Source organism: Rhinoderma darwinii, chromosome 3 (genome assembly GCF_050947455.1).
Source record: "Rhinoderma darwinii isolate aRhiDar2 chromosome 3, aRhiDar2.hap1, whole genome shotgun sequence".
Classification (NCBI taxonomy): Eukaryota; Metazoa; Chordata; class Amphibia; order Anura; family Rhinodermatidae; genus Rhinoderma; species Rhinoderma darwinii.
The window spans coordinates 276,100,190-276,121,359 of NC_134689.1; the positions used below are offsets into that span (position 1 = coordinate 276,100,190).

At 40.1% G+C, this 21,170-nt stretch overlaps 1 protein-coding gene across 3 annotated transcripts in view; it reads right to left on the minus strand.

Moving 5' to 3' along the window:
• TCF12 (transcription factor 12) overlaps nt 1–19,625 on the minus strand; it is a 187,194-nt gene extending 167,569 nt beyond the window's left edge. For all 3 annotated transcript variants that reach the window (XM_075857958.1, XM_075857957.1, XM_075857956.1), the window contains exons 1-3: nt 18,824–19,625; nt 18,154–18,247; nt 17,505–17,577 (exon numbers count right to left, since the gene is read on the minus strand). In XM_075857958.1, coding sequence (XP_075714073.1) covers nt 17,505–17,577; nt 18,154–18,225 — 145 coding nt within the window. In that variant the 5' untranslated portion in view covers nt 18,226–18,247; nt 18,824–19,625. The remainder of the gene's footprint in view (nt 1–17,504; nt 17,578–18,153; nt 18,248–18,823) is intronic.
• Between the last annotated feature and the right edge of the window lie 1,545 nt (nt 19,626–21,170).

Sequence of the window (21,170 nt, forward strand, 5' to 3'; positions counted from 1 at the left end):
TCAATTGGGTTTTATTAAAAAAAAAAAATGTTTACTTTTTGAGATACAGTTCTATTTATCCTGGATAAATAGAAGCTGACACATAGAAACCGTATCCAGCTATTATCGATCACATCCAAGTTCATAAACCTGGATGTGATCCATAATAGCTGGATCCTGCATGTCAGAGAGACGAAGGGCCAGTGCTCACCGAAGCCGTCAGTCCCGTTGACCTGGCGGATTCGGATATGACCACTAGATAAAGCTTCTATGTATTCACGATACATAGAAGCTGTATCTCAAAAAGTAAACATTTTTTGTAATAAAACCCCATTAAAAACATTTTTAAAATACAATAAAACATTGATATATATATTAAAATGTCTTCAAAGTGTAAAGGCCCCATGTACACTAACATATTTTTCCGGCCGCATTTCAATGGGCCATGTACCCAGCCGTGGTTTCCGCGGTCCGTGCATTGCCCAGGAGCGTGGACTGCAAGAAGATAGGACATGTCTTATTACGGCCGTGTTTTGCGGTCCAGGCTCATAGAAATGAATGCACGCGGCCATGTGCATGGCCCACGATTCGCGTCCGAGCCGCAAATCACGGCCGTGCACACCACTACGGTCGTGTGCATGAGGCATAAGGGCCTGTTCACATCAGCGTTGGCTTCCTGTTCAGGGGTTTCCGTCGGGTGAACCCCGCAACGGAAAGTCAAACTGAAACCACAGCTTCCATTTCCGTCACCATTGATATCAATAGTGACGGAAACATTTCTAATGGTTTCCGTTCCTCACCATTCCGGCAGGTTTCCGTTTTAATGACGGAATCAATAGCGCATTTTAAGTGAAAAAGTACTGACCACTATTTAAATGAACAAACACTATAGTACAGAAGAAAAAAAAAACAGGATTATCAAAAATAAAAATGGTGCTTCTGACTATTTTTTTCATCATAAAATCTATCCTCTCTCATATTCCAACCAAAACTCTGAGATATTTATAAAAAACATCCTTCTATAGTTATGTCACACTTAGCAGATTTGCTGCAATTTTTCCGTCCAAATTTGCAGATGGAAATGCCACAGAGGAATACAGTAGTAGCAAAGTGTATGAGATTTGAACAACTCAGTGCAGATTTTTTTAAATCCGTAGCAGGACCATTTCTGCTGCGTAAAATGCACAGATTTGTTGTGGATTTTCCTTATTTTATTCAATGGGGAAGAAGAGATCCGCAAATTCTATTGTTGTGAATTTTGCGGTGGATTACCTGCCGATCCACAGCAAAATCTTAGTTCAGATTGTTTAGAATAAATTTAAAATAAAAACACTATACTCACCTCTCCTGACGCTCCCGTGGCTACACTTTCCTGCTCACCATCGGTCTCCAGCGATGATGTGTCGTGTCAATATGTGACCGATGCAGCCACCAGCCAATCACAGGCTGCAGCAGTCACAGGTGACGGCACGTTATTGCTAGAGACCGGGTGTACGTAGACTGAGGGTGGAGTTGCCATGGAACATGAGTATGATTTTTTTTGCAGACACTGAGAACACTGTGGATTTCCCTGCGGCTCTAATATTCTGTAGCAAATCTACTACATGCGGACCCAGCCTATGTGTGTCCCAGAAGATCGCTATACCTGTAAAAGCAAAAGTCATCAAGTGTAAAAGAGCCTTATATTTTAAAACAAAAAAAAATACACCTTATATAGAAGTAAATTTCCAAGTGAGTTTTCCAACTAATGTCAGACTAGTCAATCTAAGAGTGGTCTGCAGTCAGGGAACTCATGCATAGAAAAGAGACTTCATTGAGGAAAAACATCAACATTTTCATGAGAAGTCTTGATGTGCAACTTGTGACGTGTCAGATAGAGCTGAAAAAAAATTGTATTCGTATTGGTTGACTTCATAAAAAGAGATTTAATGATAGAAAGAAAAAACAGACCTTAACTAACAATTCTTTTCGCGTGCTGTTTAAAAGGAATGTATCACCAGATTTTTTTTACTAATTAATAATCTATAATGATAAATATATAGAGGAATTTTTTTTTTAAAATCTGTTTTTATTTTATTTTCTTCACCTGTTTATGGGAGCAGCCATCTTGCCTTCGGGAGTTCAGCAGCAGTTCAGAGACTTGCTTTAACTCCTTAAAGGGAACCGGTCTCCAGCATTTCACCTATTAAATACTGGTGGAAGTGGGTGAAAAATAATTTTTATGTAACCTATAATTATCTTCTTAGTCGGCTCTGTAGCTTTAGTAGTCAAGTATTTTAGTGTTCCCACACCATATGCTAATGAGCATAAAAGAGTCAAATCTTTGTTTGAAGAGTCATATCTTCATTCCTCAAGCCTTTCCGAGTTAACCCCGCCTCCTTACTTTTGATTGGCAGCTTACTTATGATTGACCACATTCAGGGTGGGCCAGTATTCGGCAGTGGGCGGGCATAAGAGGAGTGAACGAGACCGCCAGATTATTACCATAAAAGGCACAAAATGTTTGGAGACCGTTGTTTGCGGTAGGAGGAGTTTAGGAGCGGGGATAACGCCATTTAACTTTTTACAGCAGCGGCCAGTGAGGGGTGAGTAGAGTTCAATAGGTGAAATGCTAGTGACAGGTTCCCTTCAACAACTATTACCTACTGTCAATGGTGTGATCATGTGGTATCTCTCTCCAGCATGATAATAAAGGCGTTACCTCTGTTACCATTGTAATCCTGCCTCGGATGACAATGAGATGATTGCTTAAATGTGATCTCTACAAAACAGTCAAGTTGTCCATACACATTAGATAAACATTGTCCGAAACCTCCAGTTTCGGCGGGACTGATCAACCATCTAATGTGTATGGGGCTGCCCCAACTCTCCCCCAACGTCAGGAGAAAGAAGGATCAGGCATGTTGGATTTTAAAATGCCCAATCCTTTGTTCGTGCAGGAGATAAACTCGCTGCCAGAGGTGTCAACTTATGTCCCCCTCCTTATTGAGAACAAATACATGCTCGGCACCTTACACGGGACGGACATACTTCAAATTTCCTGTACAGAGTTGTGCATGGAAAATCCACCACAGTACTAGGCATACTTGAAGAAATCACATCCTGCTGAACATTTTCCACAAGGAAATCAGAGAATGTTGCGGAGTTAAAAACCCACAGCATGCGCATTCGGTTACAGAAACTCACCGCAAATTTTACCCTTTTCAATGTAGAAGGGGTGAAATCCGCCATGAATCTGCACGTAAAACTTGTACAAATTTTGCTGTGGAAAATCTGCAACGTGTGTGTGTGTGTGTGTGTGTGTGTGTGTGTGTGTTTTTAGCAATAGTTAGCATAGCATGTAACGTCTCAGCGGCCAGTATGAAAACTGCAATAATTATTTTGTATTTTAAAATACAGATGGTGACATGGAGATAAATTTAAAAAAACAAAAAACATTTTTTTTAAAAATGACAAATTATGTATCATACCAAATCCAATCAACATGCTTTCATTTTAGATAGATCTTTGCATCTCCATTCTAGAACAATATTCAGTTAGTGACAGAACAAAAAGGTCATTTATTACTTTACTGCTTATTATATCTTTAATGACAAAACTAGAAAAAAATAAAAATAAATTACAGTACAAATATAATATATATTCTTTTTGTATTTCACGTCATCTGTGAAATAGTATATGGTAAAGAGGACCTGTAAGCTCTCTGGACTTGTCAGTTTTAGTAAATGCTTTTATTTCCCATGAAAAATTCTGGAGCACCTTTTCTTAGAACTCTACGTTGTGCCAACCCTCTTTTATTCCGCCTGGAAATGTATGACTAAATTGACAAATGGGTGTCACTATTCCACTTTTCAATCATTCGTTTCCACACAGTGACAATGTCAGCAATTATTGGGCAGTGTTAGACCGTGTAGAGACACATCCAATTGACAGGTGGAGCGGCGACATCCATTTGTCAACGTAGTCACACATTTCCAGAAAAAATAAAAGAATGACAAGGTAACGTTCTAAGAAAGAATGGTCCAGAACTGTTAATTCATGGGGAATAAAAAGTACAGACATATCAGGAGAAGCGGACAGGTCTTCTTTATTACCACCTTTAAAATACATTAAGACAACAGAAAAACGTAAATTTAAAAAAAGAAAAAGTACAGCATTGTATGTAGTACAGAAACACATTCCTAGTACATTTTTTGTTCTCTCTCGCTCTCCCACGCACTACATACTATTTCATGGTTCCTAAATTGTCTATTGGCAGAAGTGCAATGTTATAATTGGTCTTATCTTTGAACTTTCCATTAAATGTACTACAGAACGCAGCAAACTAATTCTGTGGTTTCAATATAAACTATGTATATACTGTAGGTTTTTATTGTTTATTCAGTCAAATGGTATATTATACAAATAAAAGTATAGTATAACACACCTGGTTGATGGCTTTCCAGAACACAGGGGGGCTGGATCTTTTTATTAAATTAAAAAGACACTTTATTTGTACTAAGCGGACCACACACACACAAAAAAAAAAAAAAAGTATATTATACACCTTACACCTATACAGCACCTAACAAGAACATAAAAATAACTGCACTTACAGGTTTTATCTCGTTCCAGTGGATATGAAGGACATATGGAAAGGCAATAAGAATCATTGATTTTTATGGGGGAAAAAAACCTCAAGGAATATAAATATACAAAAGGTACAGGAAGAGCTTTGTTTATGCTCTAATGTTACTGGTGCTTCTTAGCAGAACAAAAACAAACAGCAGTTACATTTTTCTTAGCTTTCTAAGGCCAGGTTCACACAGTTTTTTGGAGGCAGAAAATCTGCTACAAAATTCAGTTTGGAATTTTGAGGCAGATTTTCCTCTGCCTGCACGCAGATTTTTGCGGCATTTTTCACCCGTGGCCATTGAGCACCGCGGGAAAAACACACCACGAAATACGCTTTCTCTGCCTCCCATTGATGTCAATGTGAGGTCAGAGGCGTAAACGTCCGAAGATAGGGCATTTCCCTTCTCTATCCTGCGAGCCGGTTTTTCCACTCGCGGGAAAAAAACGCCTCCGCCTCCCATTTAAATCAATGAGAGGCATTTTTGGCCGTTTTTTGGCACGGTTTCCGCGTCAAAAAACGCAGTATGAACTTACCCTTACATATATTATATGCCTATTTTAGGCTCCCTGAACTCGTTTTGTTTGGGGGGGGGGGGGGGGGTGGCGGGTATGGTGTTTGGCAATCAGCTGAAAAGAATATTTAGGAGAAGCGGTGGAAGTCGTTATTTTGCGGTTTTCAGATAACCAGCGTTGCTGAGAACACTTCCTAGCGATGCTGATTGGCAGACAGCAGTTTACGATGATCTTCCTAAAGTTCTATTCAGCTGGATGCCAGGCACAATTATTGGGGATGCACAGCAGGAGAGGCAATTTTGACATAAGTGATCATAACCCGCACAGAGGCTTTTCTCTGGCTGCATCAAATATTATTTGAGCAACATCATGGACTTAATTTGTGTGATACATTTTTAAATTTGCCAATGGTAAGGCCCAGGAATCACTATGCTTTGGCGGTTGAGGGCCCTATATAAAAAGATAGAGAAGCCCTGATTTTGATACAACTTGCACAGCTCTCTTCCCGATTATTTTCTCATCTCCATAGAGGGTATGTAGACATGAGCCTCATGTTTTACTGCACACTAACCAAACGGCCAATAAACACAAGGTTCTGCTGAGAAAGACTGCCCTGCTACATACAAGGAACAAAGCCCGATAGACAGTAGGAATTGCTTTATAGCTTTACAAAGGGCTCTATAAATTGGACACATTTAGTAACACAACTATTCAGTGAAAATAAGGCTACTTTATTATATTTAGCAAACAAAAGTTTATTTTTCTCCCCACTCTCCTTTGTTATTCAGTGAACATCTTCACCATAAAACATGCCCTTTATTTTTTCGCAAGTTATGTTTACAAACACAGCTTTGTTTTATAGATCCAGCAATACAAAGCATCTATTCAGGAAGAACACCAATTATCTCATCCCAGTATCACATAACAGAAAGCAAACCTGTCCCCAGAATCACTGCTAAATGATGTATAGAAGCCTTGCACTATACTATATACCAGAGGATTAAACAGCTTCACTTCAGACACGTGACCTATTCAGTGGAAGCTTTAGATCAGACGTTCTGGAGAGGTCACAAAAAAACGGGTACAGGGGCTAAAGTAAAATAGGCAAGAAATTTGCCAAAATCATCATTCGCACCAGAGTCATACAGTGGACACATTTTATATCCAGTATAAGAAATGTATGTTAAAGCTCTTTGCAGGAAAACAAAGAGGCATTTGTACCACGTTCCTAAAGCCTTGAGGCAGGTGTTTAGCTGATGAAAGATACCATTTTAATCTGTAAGGAAGATCACAAGCAACGACTGCCGTTTTTACACATTTTGAAGTCTAAAAGGCAAATATGCTTATCAGATAAAGGAGTCTCTCACACGCTTCTAAATAAAATGTGGCTTTTTTTGTGTTTGTTTTTTAATTTAGTAGAATAGAACACTGTTTAAAAATACTAACTGTATAGATATATTTTAACTGGTCACGTGCACAAAGAAATACAAGGAAGTGATCAAAAACATAACATGCGTGACAGCAGCAAGAATTTGTCTTCCATTAATTACAGACCAAGTAAATGAAGTATTTTATTAATTTCAAAAGGACAGTGTGGTCATTATATATATATATATATATATATATATATATATATATATATACACACACACACACACATACACACACACATATATAGCTGTAAAATAAATACCTGTGCCAACGGCTGCAAATTATTCAGATGTATTAATAAGCGTATTTCATTTCCTTATTAAATATCCTGACAATAACCTTAACTTGTTCTGAGACGGCATATACAAACATACATGCCACAAATACTACACTAACCGAAAACTACGTATTATCCTTAGGCCATAGAAGAGAAGAACAGCGCTTAATTATCTTAATTACAACGATACAGTTCTTGAAAGGAGCGTATTGCCAAGCTATATAGATCATTTTCAGTAGTTAACGGCAATGTAAGGAGGAGTGAACAAGAATTCTTTTCAGGAAATCCACAGAAAAATTAGCATTTTAGACTTGCGCATATCACAGCAAATTTTGTTTCCATTTTCACCACACAAAAAAAAACAACAAAAAAAACAAACAAAAAAACAGCTGTTCAAAATGTCGCAATTCCCACCCAAAATGGAACTAAGAAAAACTACAGCTCGCCCTGCAAAAATCTTGCTCAAATTATGCATCTCAGAAAAAGGCAACACAAATTATTTTTTTTTTTTAACAATTACTTTCTTTTTTTTATAAAAGTAGTAAAACATTAAAATATATATATATAAATTTTGTATCACTATAATCATATTAACATGTCATTTTTACCACGTGGTAGGGCTAAGTTCACACTTCCGTTGTATAATCCGTTACTCTACGGTCGACTATGCTATTGATTCTGTCAAAACGACGGGTCCGGTGCACAACAGAGACAAACGGAAACCATTGGCAACGGAAACCATGGGCACTGGATCCATCACCATTGAAATCAATGGTGATGGAAACGGAAACCTCTGGTTTCCGTCTGTGACAGTTTGTGTTTGTTCAGAGTCCCGTTCTAACGGAAAGCTCAGACGGAACGTCAGAACGGGACGACAACGCAGATGTGAACAGAGCCTAACTGATCACCAATATTAAAAATAACTGTCAATGTAAAACTGGTACAAACGGATGGTAATCAGTTAAAAGAAGGCTTTTTTTTTTTTGCTCTGCCCATTTATAGACAACATTTTGCAAATCAATTAAAACTCTATTGACAGGAAATCACCTCTAGTGATTGGAAGTGACCCCCAAACAAATTCTATTGCCATTTTGGAGCTGTATCTACATAAAGTTTAGTGAGAAAATATTTTTTTTTAGCTTTGTCATAATGGTGTGAATTGATGAATGTACTCATACTCACGTACACTACTCATTTAAATGGCCCCCAAGGAAAAAAGAATTTAAGATAAGAGCCTAGCAACAGATTATCAACTAAACAAAAAAGGATACCAAAAAAAAATAAAAAATGATCCGTTATAAATTGATAAAAACTGATGCAAACGAATGCTTCTTGTCCGTTTTTTGATAGATGCATTAAACTAATCCTTTAAAAAAAAAAAAATTAAATGACAATTTAGCATCCGTTTGCATCCGTTATTTTTAGAACATCCCCTAATCTAAAAACAGAACAGAGTAACCGATTATACAACGCAAGTGTGAACTTACTCTAAGGGCCTGTTCATATCAGCGTTCAGCTTCCGTTGATGGGTTCTGTCAGACCTTTCCGTCGGAGGTACCCATCAATGGAAATCCAAACGAAAACCATAGCTTCCGTTTGCATCATTATTGATTTCAATTGTAATCCTTCTGTTGCTAATGGTTTCCATTTGTGTCCGTTCCGTAAGGTTTTCGTTTTTTTAGCGGAAACCTTAGCAAAGTCGACTGCGCTATTGTTTCTGCCAAAAAAACGGAAACCTTACCGTACAGAGACAAACGGAAACCATTTGCAATGGAAGCCTTACCATTGAAATCAATGGTAATACAAAAACGGAGGCAATGATTTCCGTTTGCCTTTCCATCTATGGGTTCCTCCGACGGAAAGGTCTGACGGAACCCACCAACAGAACCCCGACGCTGATGTGAACAGGCCGTAACATGGCAGATCATTTTTCGACAGATTGTCTGTCAGCAGTCGGCGTGTTTTGGAAAACATTCCTAGTCTGATCACGTTAAACAAAAGGAATAACGGGTACAAAATGACCACAATAACATTATTAAGGGGGTAACTAATGCTCTTAACTTACTAATCATTAAAAGTACTAAAAAAGCAGATATTTCTTAAAAGAACAAAATTGTGAAAAACTGGAAATGTACAAACGTATATCTACTTAAATGAACACTAATTTTTCAAACAAATTATGCTAATCAAATCGTATACCTGACATAGATGAGCTTTGTAATTTAATTACGGTTAAAATGTTGTTGTTTTCTCAATGCAAAATCTGTGTGAAGTTACTGCCACTAGGTGTCTCCCATCCTGTAATCTGCTGTCCATCCCCGGTTGTCAAGCAATGTCCCTCCCTGGTTACAGAGCAAAAATGGCTAACTGCAGAAGGTGGGGGTGTGTCTTCTCACTGTCTGCTATACAAGTCTGTGGAGAGGAGAGGGAGCAGAGAGTGACCTAGACACAGGCATGCTGCCCATATAAGTCTATGGAGGAGGAAGCATGAGTAGAGTGAGAAAGACACAGGCTGCTGGTAAGAGTTGTGTCACCCCAGTGCTGCATTCTCAGCTACACTGGTCTGTACTGCGGTAGAATATCCTCCTCGCTGCTGCTTCAGCTTCTATATATGTAATAGATAGAGATAGGAGAGCAGGATTCTCCTCTTCTATGTGTGCAGTGTATAGAAGACACGATAGCAGTTAGGCTCCACCCACTAGCACAGAGACCACTGATAATTACAGAAGGAGCCTGCCGATACCAAAACTGCTAAAAATAAATAAATAACGCAGTATACCAGTCATATAAATGCCCATCAATAGTGTTATTCTTCATGTACACACATATGACAGCTTATTCTGAAAAGTCACCAGAAAAGTTAGGTGTGCTTTAAAGGATATTGTATGTAAATGACCCGACTTAACATAAGTCGAGTCTGAACTTCAACTTAAAGGCAATGTGTCACGAAAAAAATTTTTTTTAAATATTGGTTTTAGTTTGATATTTAAATACATTTTATTTATTTGTGTTGTGTTTTACTTTTTTTTTTTTATAAATTCTTTGATTTTGATTTTGTTATTTTGTATCACAAAACGTTCAAAGTATGTGTTTTACTTTTTACATTTTTCATTCTTTTACTTCTCTATGGGGGCTTCCATTTTTTTTTCCATCTCTGTGTGTGTACATTTTCGACACATAGTGATGGAATGCGGCACACACATCACCATAGAGAATGCGAACGGGAGCGTGCGCCGCTCCCACACAGTCCAAATGGAAGGTCTTCGGCCGAGCGACATCCGGCGCCATTGTCTTGTGGACCGGAAGCCGCGGCCGGACAGTAAGAGGACTACTTCCGGTCGCGGCTTCCGGGCATGTGTTCAGAAGTGAGTGGAGGGAGCAGACGGACCGGAGGGAGAGGCGGCGGCAGGAGCAGGTAAGTCATGTTTGTGTATGTTTTGTGTGATTACCACTGTATGTTAACCTACTACACTGTGTATTCGCTCAAAAAATGGCGGCACACAGTGTAGGAGGCTTGAACATTCAATCCCCCTCCTTTCTCCTGGCACTAGCCACTGATAAAGGAGCGGGGATCGTTTGAGGACGCTAGAGCGGGTGTGTCTTCTCAAATTTTGCAGCATAAAGCAATGTGGTTGCTTTACCACATGCCAATGCTGCTATTTTGGGAATTGCTCCCTCTAGTGACCAGCACAGGGAAATGTTATAAATTAGAATCTAATTTATAATATTTCCTGACTTGTGAAAAAATTAGAACAATGTCTAATCATGTATACACTAACTGTTTAACTAAAAAAAAAATTCTAGCGACACATTCCCTTTAAGCAGCTTCTGCCATGCCCCTGGCAACTTCCTATAAACCACCCGGTGTCATAAGGTGCGAGCAGGACAAAGGCTGGAAGAGTTCTACTCTGGGCACGATCAATTAATGAGAATTCAAATAATATATATATATATATATATATATAATGGTGCAACACATTAATTAGGACTAAGGTTATGCATTAATTTTAAAGAGATAGAAAATCCTTCTAGTCTAAATTTTGTGATAAAAAAAACTGATTAATTTGCAGTATTTTCTGTCCACCTGCAATCTGGTTTGTGTCACTTTAAAGCCAGGTTACAAATGTTCAGATTCCTCATGTAATTTTAAAAATGTATTTACCATTTGAAAACCTTTTTTCATGTTGTAGGCCATCAGAGATAGAGGAAAGTGCTTTGTTAGTTAGCCGTTCACCAGTTAGTGCCAATACATAAAAATTGGCAACCTTAGTTTTTAGTGGCTCAGGTGGTATACTAAAGTACAGTGCCAGGGTTCACGCATAAGCATATTACAGCTCCGTACGACCTCCAAGTTGTGCAGAGGCATAATACAGCACCCATTGACTTGCATGGGGTCCAAGTGTACCTCTGTAGGCCCCTGCTGTCATGACAAAAAAAAAAAAAAAAAACATTCTAGAATGTTTTTTTTTATCAGATACCTGCTCTGCATGAGGCCATACATAAAGTTCTGGTAAACCAATTGATGATTTCTGATTTCAGGCGTGTAATTATTTTACGTACAAAGGTAAAGGTGGAAAGGATAGAGCACGGCCTTGGTCGTTGCGCCTCTTTGGCGCATGACCCGATGAGAGATGCAACACATTTATTAAGATGCATTAGTCTCCTAATAAATGTATTGCATCTTACTCCAACGAATTGTTTAGTAAGACTGGTATATAAAAACGTCACTCTTAATAAATCTCCCCCATTATATATAGACCCATACACATTAATTTAGAATACAAATTCTTCTATGTAATATTTAAAAAGACATACCCGGTCTAAAATTATCTTCATACATTGCCCTGTGCATGTTCATGGAAAAAGCGGTGTAAATATTGCAAATTATTCATCTACCAAAAACAAGTTGCATACATGCATAAGAGAACGGGAGAGGGTTCAAAGGCGAGTGAGTAGACTATTAAAAAAAGACACCTAAGAGGTGATCGAATTAACATGTATATGTGTAGTCAATACAGAGAACTAGCACATAACCTGCTCTTTCCAAGGACTTTACAAAAAAACAAGGAATATTTTATTGCGTGTGGAAGAAAGATGTTTCAGACCTGTAAACTATTGTATACTACCAGATACTATGTCTGCAATTAACCCCTTGGCCACATTTCACACAGAGAACATCTCACTGCATGGCCAGGATCCGAGATGACTCTGATCCCAGCTGTTTAACCACTTAGATGCCACAGCCAATAGCGACCGCAACATTTAAGCCGTTAGAAAGATGGAAGCGGATCCCTCGGACAGCCCATCACCCCCCACGTAACGAGATTGCGGTGTCCCGATGTTTGTCATTGCAGCTGGTAAAAAACAAAATATACTGTGATATATTGTGCAAGTGATCAAACGATCGCTAGTTCAAGTCCCCTAGGTGGACTAATAAATTAAAAGTAAAAGTTAAAAAAAACAAAAACCTTTTCCCATGAAGTAATCTTAAAAAAAAAAAAAATTGAACATAAATTCGTATCGCTTCGTCCGTAAAAGTCCAAACTATTCTAATAAAACGTTCTTTAAACCACACGGTGAACACTGTAAAAATAATAATTTAAAACTGCCAAAATTTCAGTTTTTTGGTCATCTTAGCCCCGCAAAAAAATCTAATTAAAAAGGGATCAAAAAGTTGAGCGTACTCTAAAACTACAGCTCACCCCCCCCCCTCCCACCAAAAAAGAAAACGTGCTAGATGCTTATTTAATGCCGAATGACATTTAGGCCAGAATCACAGACAGTTTCGATGCAGTGTTTTGCCCAGAAGTGGATCCAAACGGAAGAAAGGTATAAAGATAAAACGGATGAATCTCCACTTCTGTGTTTGGCTTAAGAAACAAAGCCAAAAACTGCATCAAAATTATGTGTGTGATCCTGGACTAAGGCCGGATTCACACGAGCGTGTTCAGTCCGTGATATACTGTCCGCAGGTCGGCCGCATTTCCCGGACTTAACACACTGCAGGGAGCCGGGCTCCTAGCATCATAGTTATCTATGACGCTAGAAGTCACTGCCTCTCCGTGGAACTACGGTCCCGTAATGAAAACATAATTACAGTACGGGACAGTTTTCCCGCAGCGAGGCAGTGACACCTAGAGTCATAGAAAACGATGATGATAAGAGCCCGGCTCCTGGCAGTGTGTTGAGTCCAGGAAATTTGGCCGACATACGGACCGTATATCACGGACTGAACACACTCGTGTGAATCCGGCCTAAGGGTTATAACTAATCTAGCAATAAATCATGTTTAATTCATTGGGAAAGACTGAACTTCTTGGACCTGTGTCTTTTTTTGGACCTATGTAACATTCCATATAATTAAAGAGGCTCTGTGACCAGATGCTGAAATCCCTATCGCCTATTGCATGTGATCGGCGCTGCAATGTAGAGAATAGTAACGTGTTTTTTTTAAAAAAAACTATCATTTTTGGCCAAGTTATGAGCAATTTTATATTTATGCAAATGAGTCTTTCTAATGGACAACTGGGCGTGTTTTCTCTTATTTCCAACTGGGCGTGTATTGTGTTTGTAACATCTGGGCGTGTATTGTGTTTGTAACATCTGGGCGTGTTTACGTGTTTTACTAGCTGGGCGTCGTGAATAGAAGTGTTTGTCAGCATCATACACTTCTATTCACAACGCCCAGCTAGTAAAACAAGTAAACACGCCCAGATGTTACAAACACAATACACGCCCAGATGTTACAAACACAATACACGCCCAGTTGGAAATAAGAGAAAACACGCCCAGTTGTCCATTATAAAGACTCATTTGCATAAATATAAAATTGCTCATAACTTGGCCAAAAATGATAGTTTTTTAAAAAAAAAACACGTTACTGTTCTCTACATTGCAGCGCCGATCACATGCAATAGGAGATAGGGATATGAGAATCTGGTGACAGAGCCTCTTTAAAATACAGTCTACAAAAAAATAGACATTGACACTGAACCAGAATTTTTTTTCCCAAAAATAAACAGCAAGTAGCAGTTTCCAGGTTTACGATATTAACCAAAACCTGTCAAACAAAATACCACCACTTCAGCTTTGTGCTGCGATGGCTCTTCTACAGCACATATGCAAAAGTACTTAAGATAAAAGAATAGCAACTGTTCTATGCACTCTTGGAGAAGAGGCATTTACACATAAAGCTCTGTTCACATCTGCATTGGCGTCCCGTTCTGACGTTCCGTCTGAGCTTTCCGTCAGAACGGGACCCTGAACAGACAAGCTGACAGACGGAAAACAGAGGTTTCCGTTTCCATCACCATTAGTGACGGATCCAGTGCCAATGGTTTCCGTTTGTCTCTGTTGTGCACTGGACCCGTCGTTTTGCCGGAAGCAATAGTGTAGTCGACTCTGGTTTCCGTCTGTCTTAGTTTGTGTCTGTTGTCCCGTTCTGATGGAAAGCTCAGACGGAATGTCAGAACTGGACCCCAACGCAGATGTGAACAAAGCCAAACGTGTGCATGTCAGACAGACCAAGAAACGCATATAATGCACTAAACGGAATAGTTGGGCCACAGCAACTAAATGCAGGACAAGTTATGGGAACTACCTTTATCTCAACTGGGCTGCATCATGGTCTCAACCTTTACAACTAAAACTGCTATTTGTACCACTTTGTATACATGGTGGAAAGACACAGGTGTTTTACTATGGGGGGGGGGGCACCTTCAAATGACTGAACAGCATCTGTAATGCTCCTGTTCTGCAGCAGATCGAAAATATAGAGAACATGCACATTCCTACAGAAAGGCACATTTTACAATATTATCATTGTTTCTAAGGTGTAGAGGAATTCACACACTGCCACAACCATGTGTCCGCTTCTCCTACATATCCTGACAAGTTTTATTGAGCTTAAAACAGAAGATAAAATATACAGAAAACATTGAGATTTGCAAAACAAAATATAACATAAGACACAAAAAATAATATTATATGTTCAGCTAATTTTGCCCTGAATATTTTAATGCTTTTTAGAATAACACCCCCCCCCCCCACCCCACACACACTTTTGTGGTGTTCTTGTTTATACTAGGAATTATTTTTTTTTACGTAGACAGCCAAAAGACTATTTAAGGTGCAAAAATAAAAAGGTACATTTTTGTTTCGGACAGGCATTGGACTTGATAAAGTTCATCAAGTACTAGGCGGGCTAAGGAGGCATTCGCCTGTAGATACCATTCCTTATACCGGCATTTCTTAAACAACATCTCATGAATAAATTACATGAGGGGGGTACTGTGTAAATTCTTAGGCCATGTTCACACGGCATATGTTCGAAGCAGAAAAATACGAGGCTGATTTCAAGAGAAAACAGCCTATGAATCCCGGGGATTTTTAAGACTATTTTAAAAACATTTTTGATTTGTGTAAGCATTTTTGAACTGTATTTTGGGGCATATTTTCAAAGTGTTTTTTTGTAGTGTTAATAGAATATCAGCTTGTAAAATGCCTCAAGAAGTCACTTCTATTTATGAGGCGTATTTTTAGGAGACGTTTTTTTGAATTCAGCAGCATAAAAACACGCCTCATTAACTACCCAGTGTATTCCCAATTAAATCAATGGGAAACTGTTTGCAGGCGTATTTCAAGTGTATTTTTTGCGTAATACGAACCTTTTGGGTATGTTCACACGCTTAACCAAAACCGTCTGAAAATACGAAGCTGTTTTCAAGGGAAAACGGCTCCTGATTTTCAGACATTATTTTAGCAACTTGCGTTTTTCGCTGCATTTTTTTACGGCCGTTTTTGGAGCCGTTTTTCTATAGAGTCAATGAAAAACGGCTCCAAAAACGGCTCAAGATGTGACATGCACTTCTTTTTTGCGGCCGTTTTGAAAAACGGCCCGTCGGAACAGAACGCCGTTTTCCCATTTAAATCAATTGGCAGATGTTTGGAAGCGTTCTGCTTCCGATTTTTCGTCCGTTTACGGTCCGAAAAAAAGCCGTGTGAACATACAGTAACAAGTTAACATTTTCAAGTGTGCAGCCGGACGTGGCGTATTTCCCAAGCGTAAAAATATACTGCAGAAAATTGTACGTCAAATGGAAAAAATATTCCGCTACTCAGATTTCTCAATTTCCTGCGTTGTGGAATGTTTTTCCCATAGGCTTAAATTGTAACGTTTTCACCAGCAGTTTTTACGCAGCGAAAATACAAGGCAAATACGCCATGTGACTGTACCTGAATAAGAAAGCGTGTTACAAACATAGGTGACAATTTCATCCGTAAATGAAAATAATATCTGTTGACCTGACTGATGTCATACACACTGTAAAATACTTTATAGTACACACATTGTCACACCCAAGGACCATGATCGCTATTAACTGCAGAAATTGACACTTGAGCTAAAAACTCTGACAAGCAGAAAAAAAAAATGCTTTAGAGGCAACTTTCATAAATCCTTTTCTGCCTTTTGGTAAACCTCCTCAAAGTGTATTAACCTGTGTATACAGAAAATAGTTTAGTATTTGTATATAGTAAAAGCTATAGGCACAGACATGCAAAAACAATCCACATATTATGAACATGTCTGTCATTAAACTTTGGTAAAAGCATTGAGCCAAATATACAACTGGGCCCTAAAGTTTAGGGTTCACGTTCTTAAGTGATTAAGAATCTGGGCACACACCATTACAGAACTAGTAACTGCGGCATGCCACAAGCACAGACCTATGAAGCTGTGGTTTATTCTATACCGAGTAACAAATAAAACAATATCATTGATCAGTAAAGAAAAAATAACGAAATAAAATGGCACAAAACGTCCAGATAACCTCAAGACTACATGAACAGCAATAAGCACTTAAATAAGTATACAAACTGTAATGAGTCATGCAATACAGCACAAACTCGCATTTCTATAGATAAAGGGAACTACAAATATAAAGTCTCACTTAACTATATACACACTAAACCTCTGATAAATTAAAGAATAAACTCACTACAAATAAATAGATTACAAAAAGGCATGAAAACCACACAGCGCTAGCGGAAATGTGCAAATACTAGAAAGCAGGCGTTTCATGATTATGGTCAAATTCATTCAGACAACATATCACACTGTCAGACACAATTTGTCTTGCAAGCTACATCTGCTTGCGCTAACAACATGAAGCAAAGCATGTGGAAGCAATTTACAGGGTTATATCCATGTTCACCCCAACAGATAAGTAATCAACTCTTTGTTTCTTCATTGTGTTCAACACAAAATACATCAAACTGCTGTAAAAAGGTGCAAAAAGACACCGGAATATCCGTACCCAAATACATCACAGCGTGTCCATACTTATACATCAGCGACGAGATCATTTGAGAATAAGGAGAGGTTTCTAAACAAAATAAATGCTCAAAACCCTCTGAAATCTGTACAGATTAGACATAACCTCCTAATACATGTAGAAGTAAATAAAATGATCAAATCAATGGGCAAAGCAAAAAATATACACTGCTAAATACTGGATGATGGCAGCAACATTTACATCTGGTCCATGCACAATGTGTGCAGGACTAAAATAAAGGGCACAATGTGAAGTGTAAAGAAATAACATGACAACAAAGTATTACAAACCATTGACATAAGCATCAACAAATCACAATGATTGATATACTCAGCACTAGCAGATCTGATTGTTACCTGATCCACTGAATTGACTACTTCCTAGTGTAGTCGGTCTGGTTTTCCCACTATTAACAGGTGGAGAAAACATCTGCAAAACAGAATAGGATGTTGCTATAAGTTCATTGTTCTAAACATGAAGAGCAGCACGCTACACCTTACAAAAGTGACTGCCTGGAGTGGTGGAAGGAAACTATTGTATACTACTCTAGAAAATCAGCAAAGCAACAGTATATTGAAAAGATTTCCATCTATTATGGTGTACGAAGAAAATACTATGCAACCAAAAGGATCCAGAAAGCAGTCAAAGCTAACTTTACAAGTATATAACATGGCAGCAATCAAATCGTTTCGGGAAGATAGCTTTGGATGCTTACTTTATGAAGGGCAACAAGTGTGGGTTAAGCTTTATGTCCAGCTACTTGGAAATAATCTCGGACAGTTTGGGATTTTTTTTTGTTGTAAAAAAGAAGACTTAATAGGATTTTAAGTAGCTGTAATTGGATTGGTGGTTTTGGGGTCAATGACTACTCTCAAAAGTTATAAGCCAATTGACCCCCATAGTCTTTTAAGTGATTACATCTTAAGAGTCTAGACATGACATCAAAGTGATGGCGTCCAGTAGTCTTACAACCCCCTGATCTAAGAAGCCAGAATGATACCGTACCGCACTGAAATCCAGGAGGTCACTCAGCTCCTTGTCTGTGCCTATAGCGGCGATCCGATGCTGAGGATTCATCTCCAACCACTCCGATCAGCTCCTAGAGAGAGACAGAGACACTTACCATCTGCATCACAACACCCCCTTACACCGCTGCTCTCCTCAGCCCATCTGACACCAGGGCAGAGAGGGAGGGCGCAGGCAAGGGAGACACACACTCTTTCCAGACGGAAAGTCACACCGTCTCATAAGAAGTTTCATCTCAAAGACCCCGAGCAGTTCTAATATGGCCGGAGATACTTAAAATATGGGAAGAAAGAATAGACGGAGACAATAAGACACCGGAGGGAGAGAGTCACTGTCAGCCCGCAACAATAGAGCGGCAACTTGTACCGCAAGTTACTCCAGGAGTGAAGACTTGGACGAGCCACAGACAGGGGACGCACGACACATACTAAGCGCTTCCCTGGTCATTAGAAGGGTCCTAAGGGGTTACTCGCCCCATAATGGAAGGTGAGAGCCCCGGACTTTACAGCTCAATGTGAGGACATCAGTCTCCTGTACATGAGCCGATTACTCGAACATCATTCTTCAATAGAAAGATAATAATGGGCATTACTGTCTACCACCCCGTGCCCTTACCTCCGAGTTGTGCCCCCCAACACGCCACATTTACCTTTTTCTCCGTTTAAACATCCAACAATTGGATTGAAGTTTATAGCAGTCCCCGTCCACCTTTCCCCCGGGGTCTTGGCAGTCGTCGAATTCCGTCACCTGTTCAAAGCGTCTTCTAGGCTCCCGGTTTCTGCGGGTTTGAGGGGCTTTTACCGCACGGAAAGGTTTTCTTTTCACCCGATAGGAACTTGTGGGTCTCCCTCAGGCAGACATTTTTTTTGCTCGTCGAGCCTCAGCACCACGTTAGCTCCAAGATGAATATCCCTCCGCCGAAGCAGGGTAACAGATCCGGCGCTATTTTCCCTCTTGTTAACTCTTTCGCTGACCAAACGTAGCCCCTGTAATAAAAAAAAAAACTGGCTCTAGAGAGGGGGCGGAGGGATACAGTCGAGCGGATGCTCTAGGGACGTTTAACACAGCTTGGGTTTGCTTGTCTATCTGACACGGCAGCGTCTGGGCCCTGGCGGGATTGTCTTGTCTTCACAAGCCGTCTGAGGACGGTGCTAATTGGAGAGGTGTTTGCGCCCTTCTCAGAAGGGGTCGGTCACAAGAACAGCAGCTGCAGGAGCCGCGGCCCTTTGGGGGCGGTGGAGATGTGGTTGTGGCATAGGCAGATCGATGCTGTCAGAAATTGTTGATAAATGCACTGTCAGAACATCATTTGGCTTCATTAGCGCCAATATATCCCCCCAAGAACATTTAGTCTCGTCAGTGTAGTAGTGTGTTCGTTGCTCTTTTTGTGTTTTTTAAAGGAACAGTTCCGATATTATTTCCGCTCCCGCAGTTTTTATTGTATTTGTTTCCTCTGAATTCCACATTAGTCCGCGGCTGAGTGAGAGACGTGTAAATGCGCGCGCTCCCGCTCACTAGGACACGTGACCAGGCTCCCGTGGCCCTGTGCCAGCTGAGGCGCCTCTGTTTTGATACCCAGAGCTGGTGCTCGGTGTCACTGCGCCCCACAGCAGCACCATGCTTGTCTTCAGAGACTGTTCTGATCTAAACCCACGTTTTGTGCTATGCCCCTCAGAGAAATGCCCAAATACTGACTGTGCTATTTTTATTATGTGAACCACCTATATGGATATTGGCAACATCTGTAAAGTCTTGAACGCCCCAAAATAGAGGACTTTTTTCAAGTGATTTTTTTTTAACCCATTTGCTGACAAGAATCCTTGACTTTTCTTCAATTCTGTATGCCTCCAAATTGTCCCAGTTTTCATGAATTGTCCTGCGACACAGACTTCAAAGCAGGTGGGACTTATTCATTTGTCGGGAGATACGTGTATGGTAACTTTTACGGTCCCGAAGGCTACAATTGTGATAACACCATATTCCACAGTAATGCTATTCAGAGCATTGACACAAAGGGTGCAGCCACACGTGGCGTATTCGCCTTGTATTTCCGCAGCGTAAAATTGTACAATGCCCAATGGGAAAAATTTTGCTTCTCTGCCTTTTGGCTAAGATCAAGTGTAGTACCTGCTCGAGCTGAGGTTAGTAATCCCGGCCGGCGGAGGAGCTGCCATCGTTGGGGATGACAGAACGCCGAGGTGAAGGCAGATAACCATAACGGTCATCGCTCTGGTGTACGCGTTTGGTTTAAGGGTATGTGCACATGCTAGCTGGCGTTTACGGCTGAAATGACAGACTGTTTTCAGGAGAAAAAGCTGCCTCGTTTCAGCCGTAAAAGCTCCTCGTATTATGCGAGGCGTCTTTGACGCCTGTAATCTTGAGCTGCTCTTCATTGAGTTCAATGAAGAACGGCTCAAATTATGTTGCAAAGAAGTGTCCTGCACTTCTTTGCCGAGGCAGTCAATTTACGCGTCGTCGTTTGACAGATGTCAAACGACGACGCGTAAATGACAGGTCGTCTGCACAGTATGTCGGCAAACCCATTCAAATGAATGGGCAGATGTTTGCCGACGTATTATAGCCCTATTTTCAGGCGTAAAACGAGGCATAATACACCTCGTTTACGTCTGAAAATAGGTCGTGTGAACCCAGCCTCAAGGTACCATTTGTAGGTGACCAGGTAACCGCCGGATCAAGGTCAGGAGGTCGAGTAGCTTGGACGCCTGAGTTGCTAAGTACCCCAGGGCTGGTGACCCTCGGGTGCCCTAATTTACTGGGGGTGGGATCCCACTGAGTGAAGATGCATTTGCACGTACTTGTCTTTCACGCTATCTGAGCGCACTCCTTTATTTTCCCGGCTGGGAGATGAGGACATTTTATACCTGGTGGATGTCCAGGCTGTATCACAGCGCACATCCACTTTAATTTTCTTTTTCTCTGTGTGTCATGGGATTTTTTGGATGCGGCACCCTTGTGGGACCCTTCCAAGGTCTAGG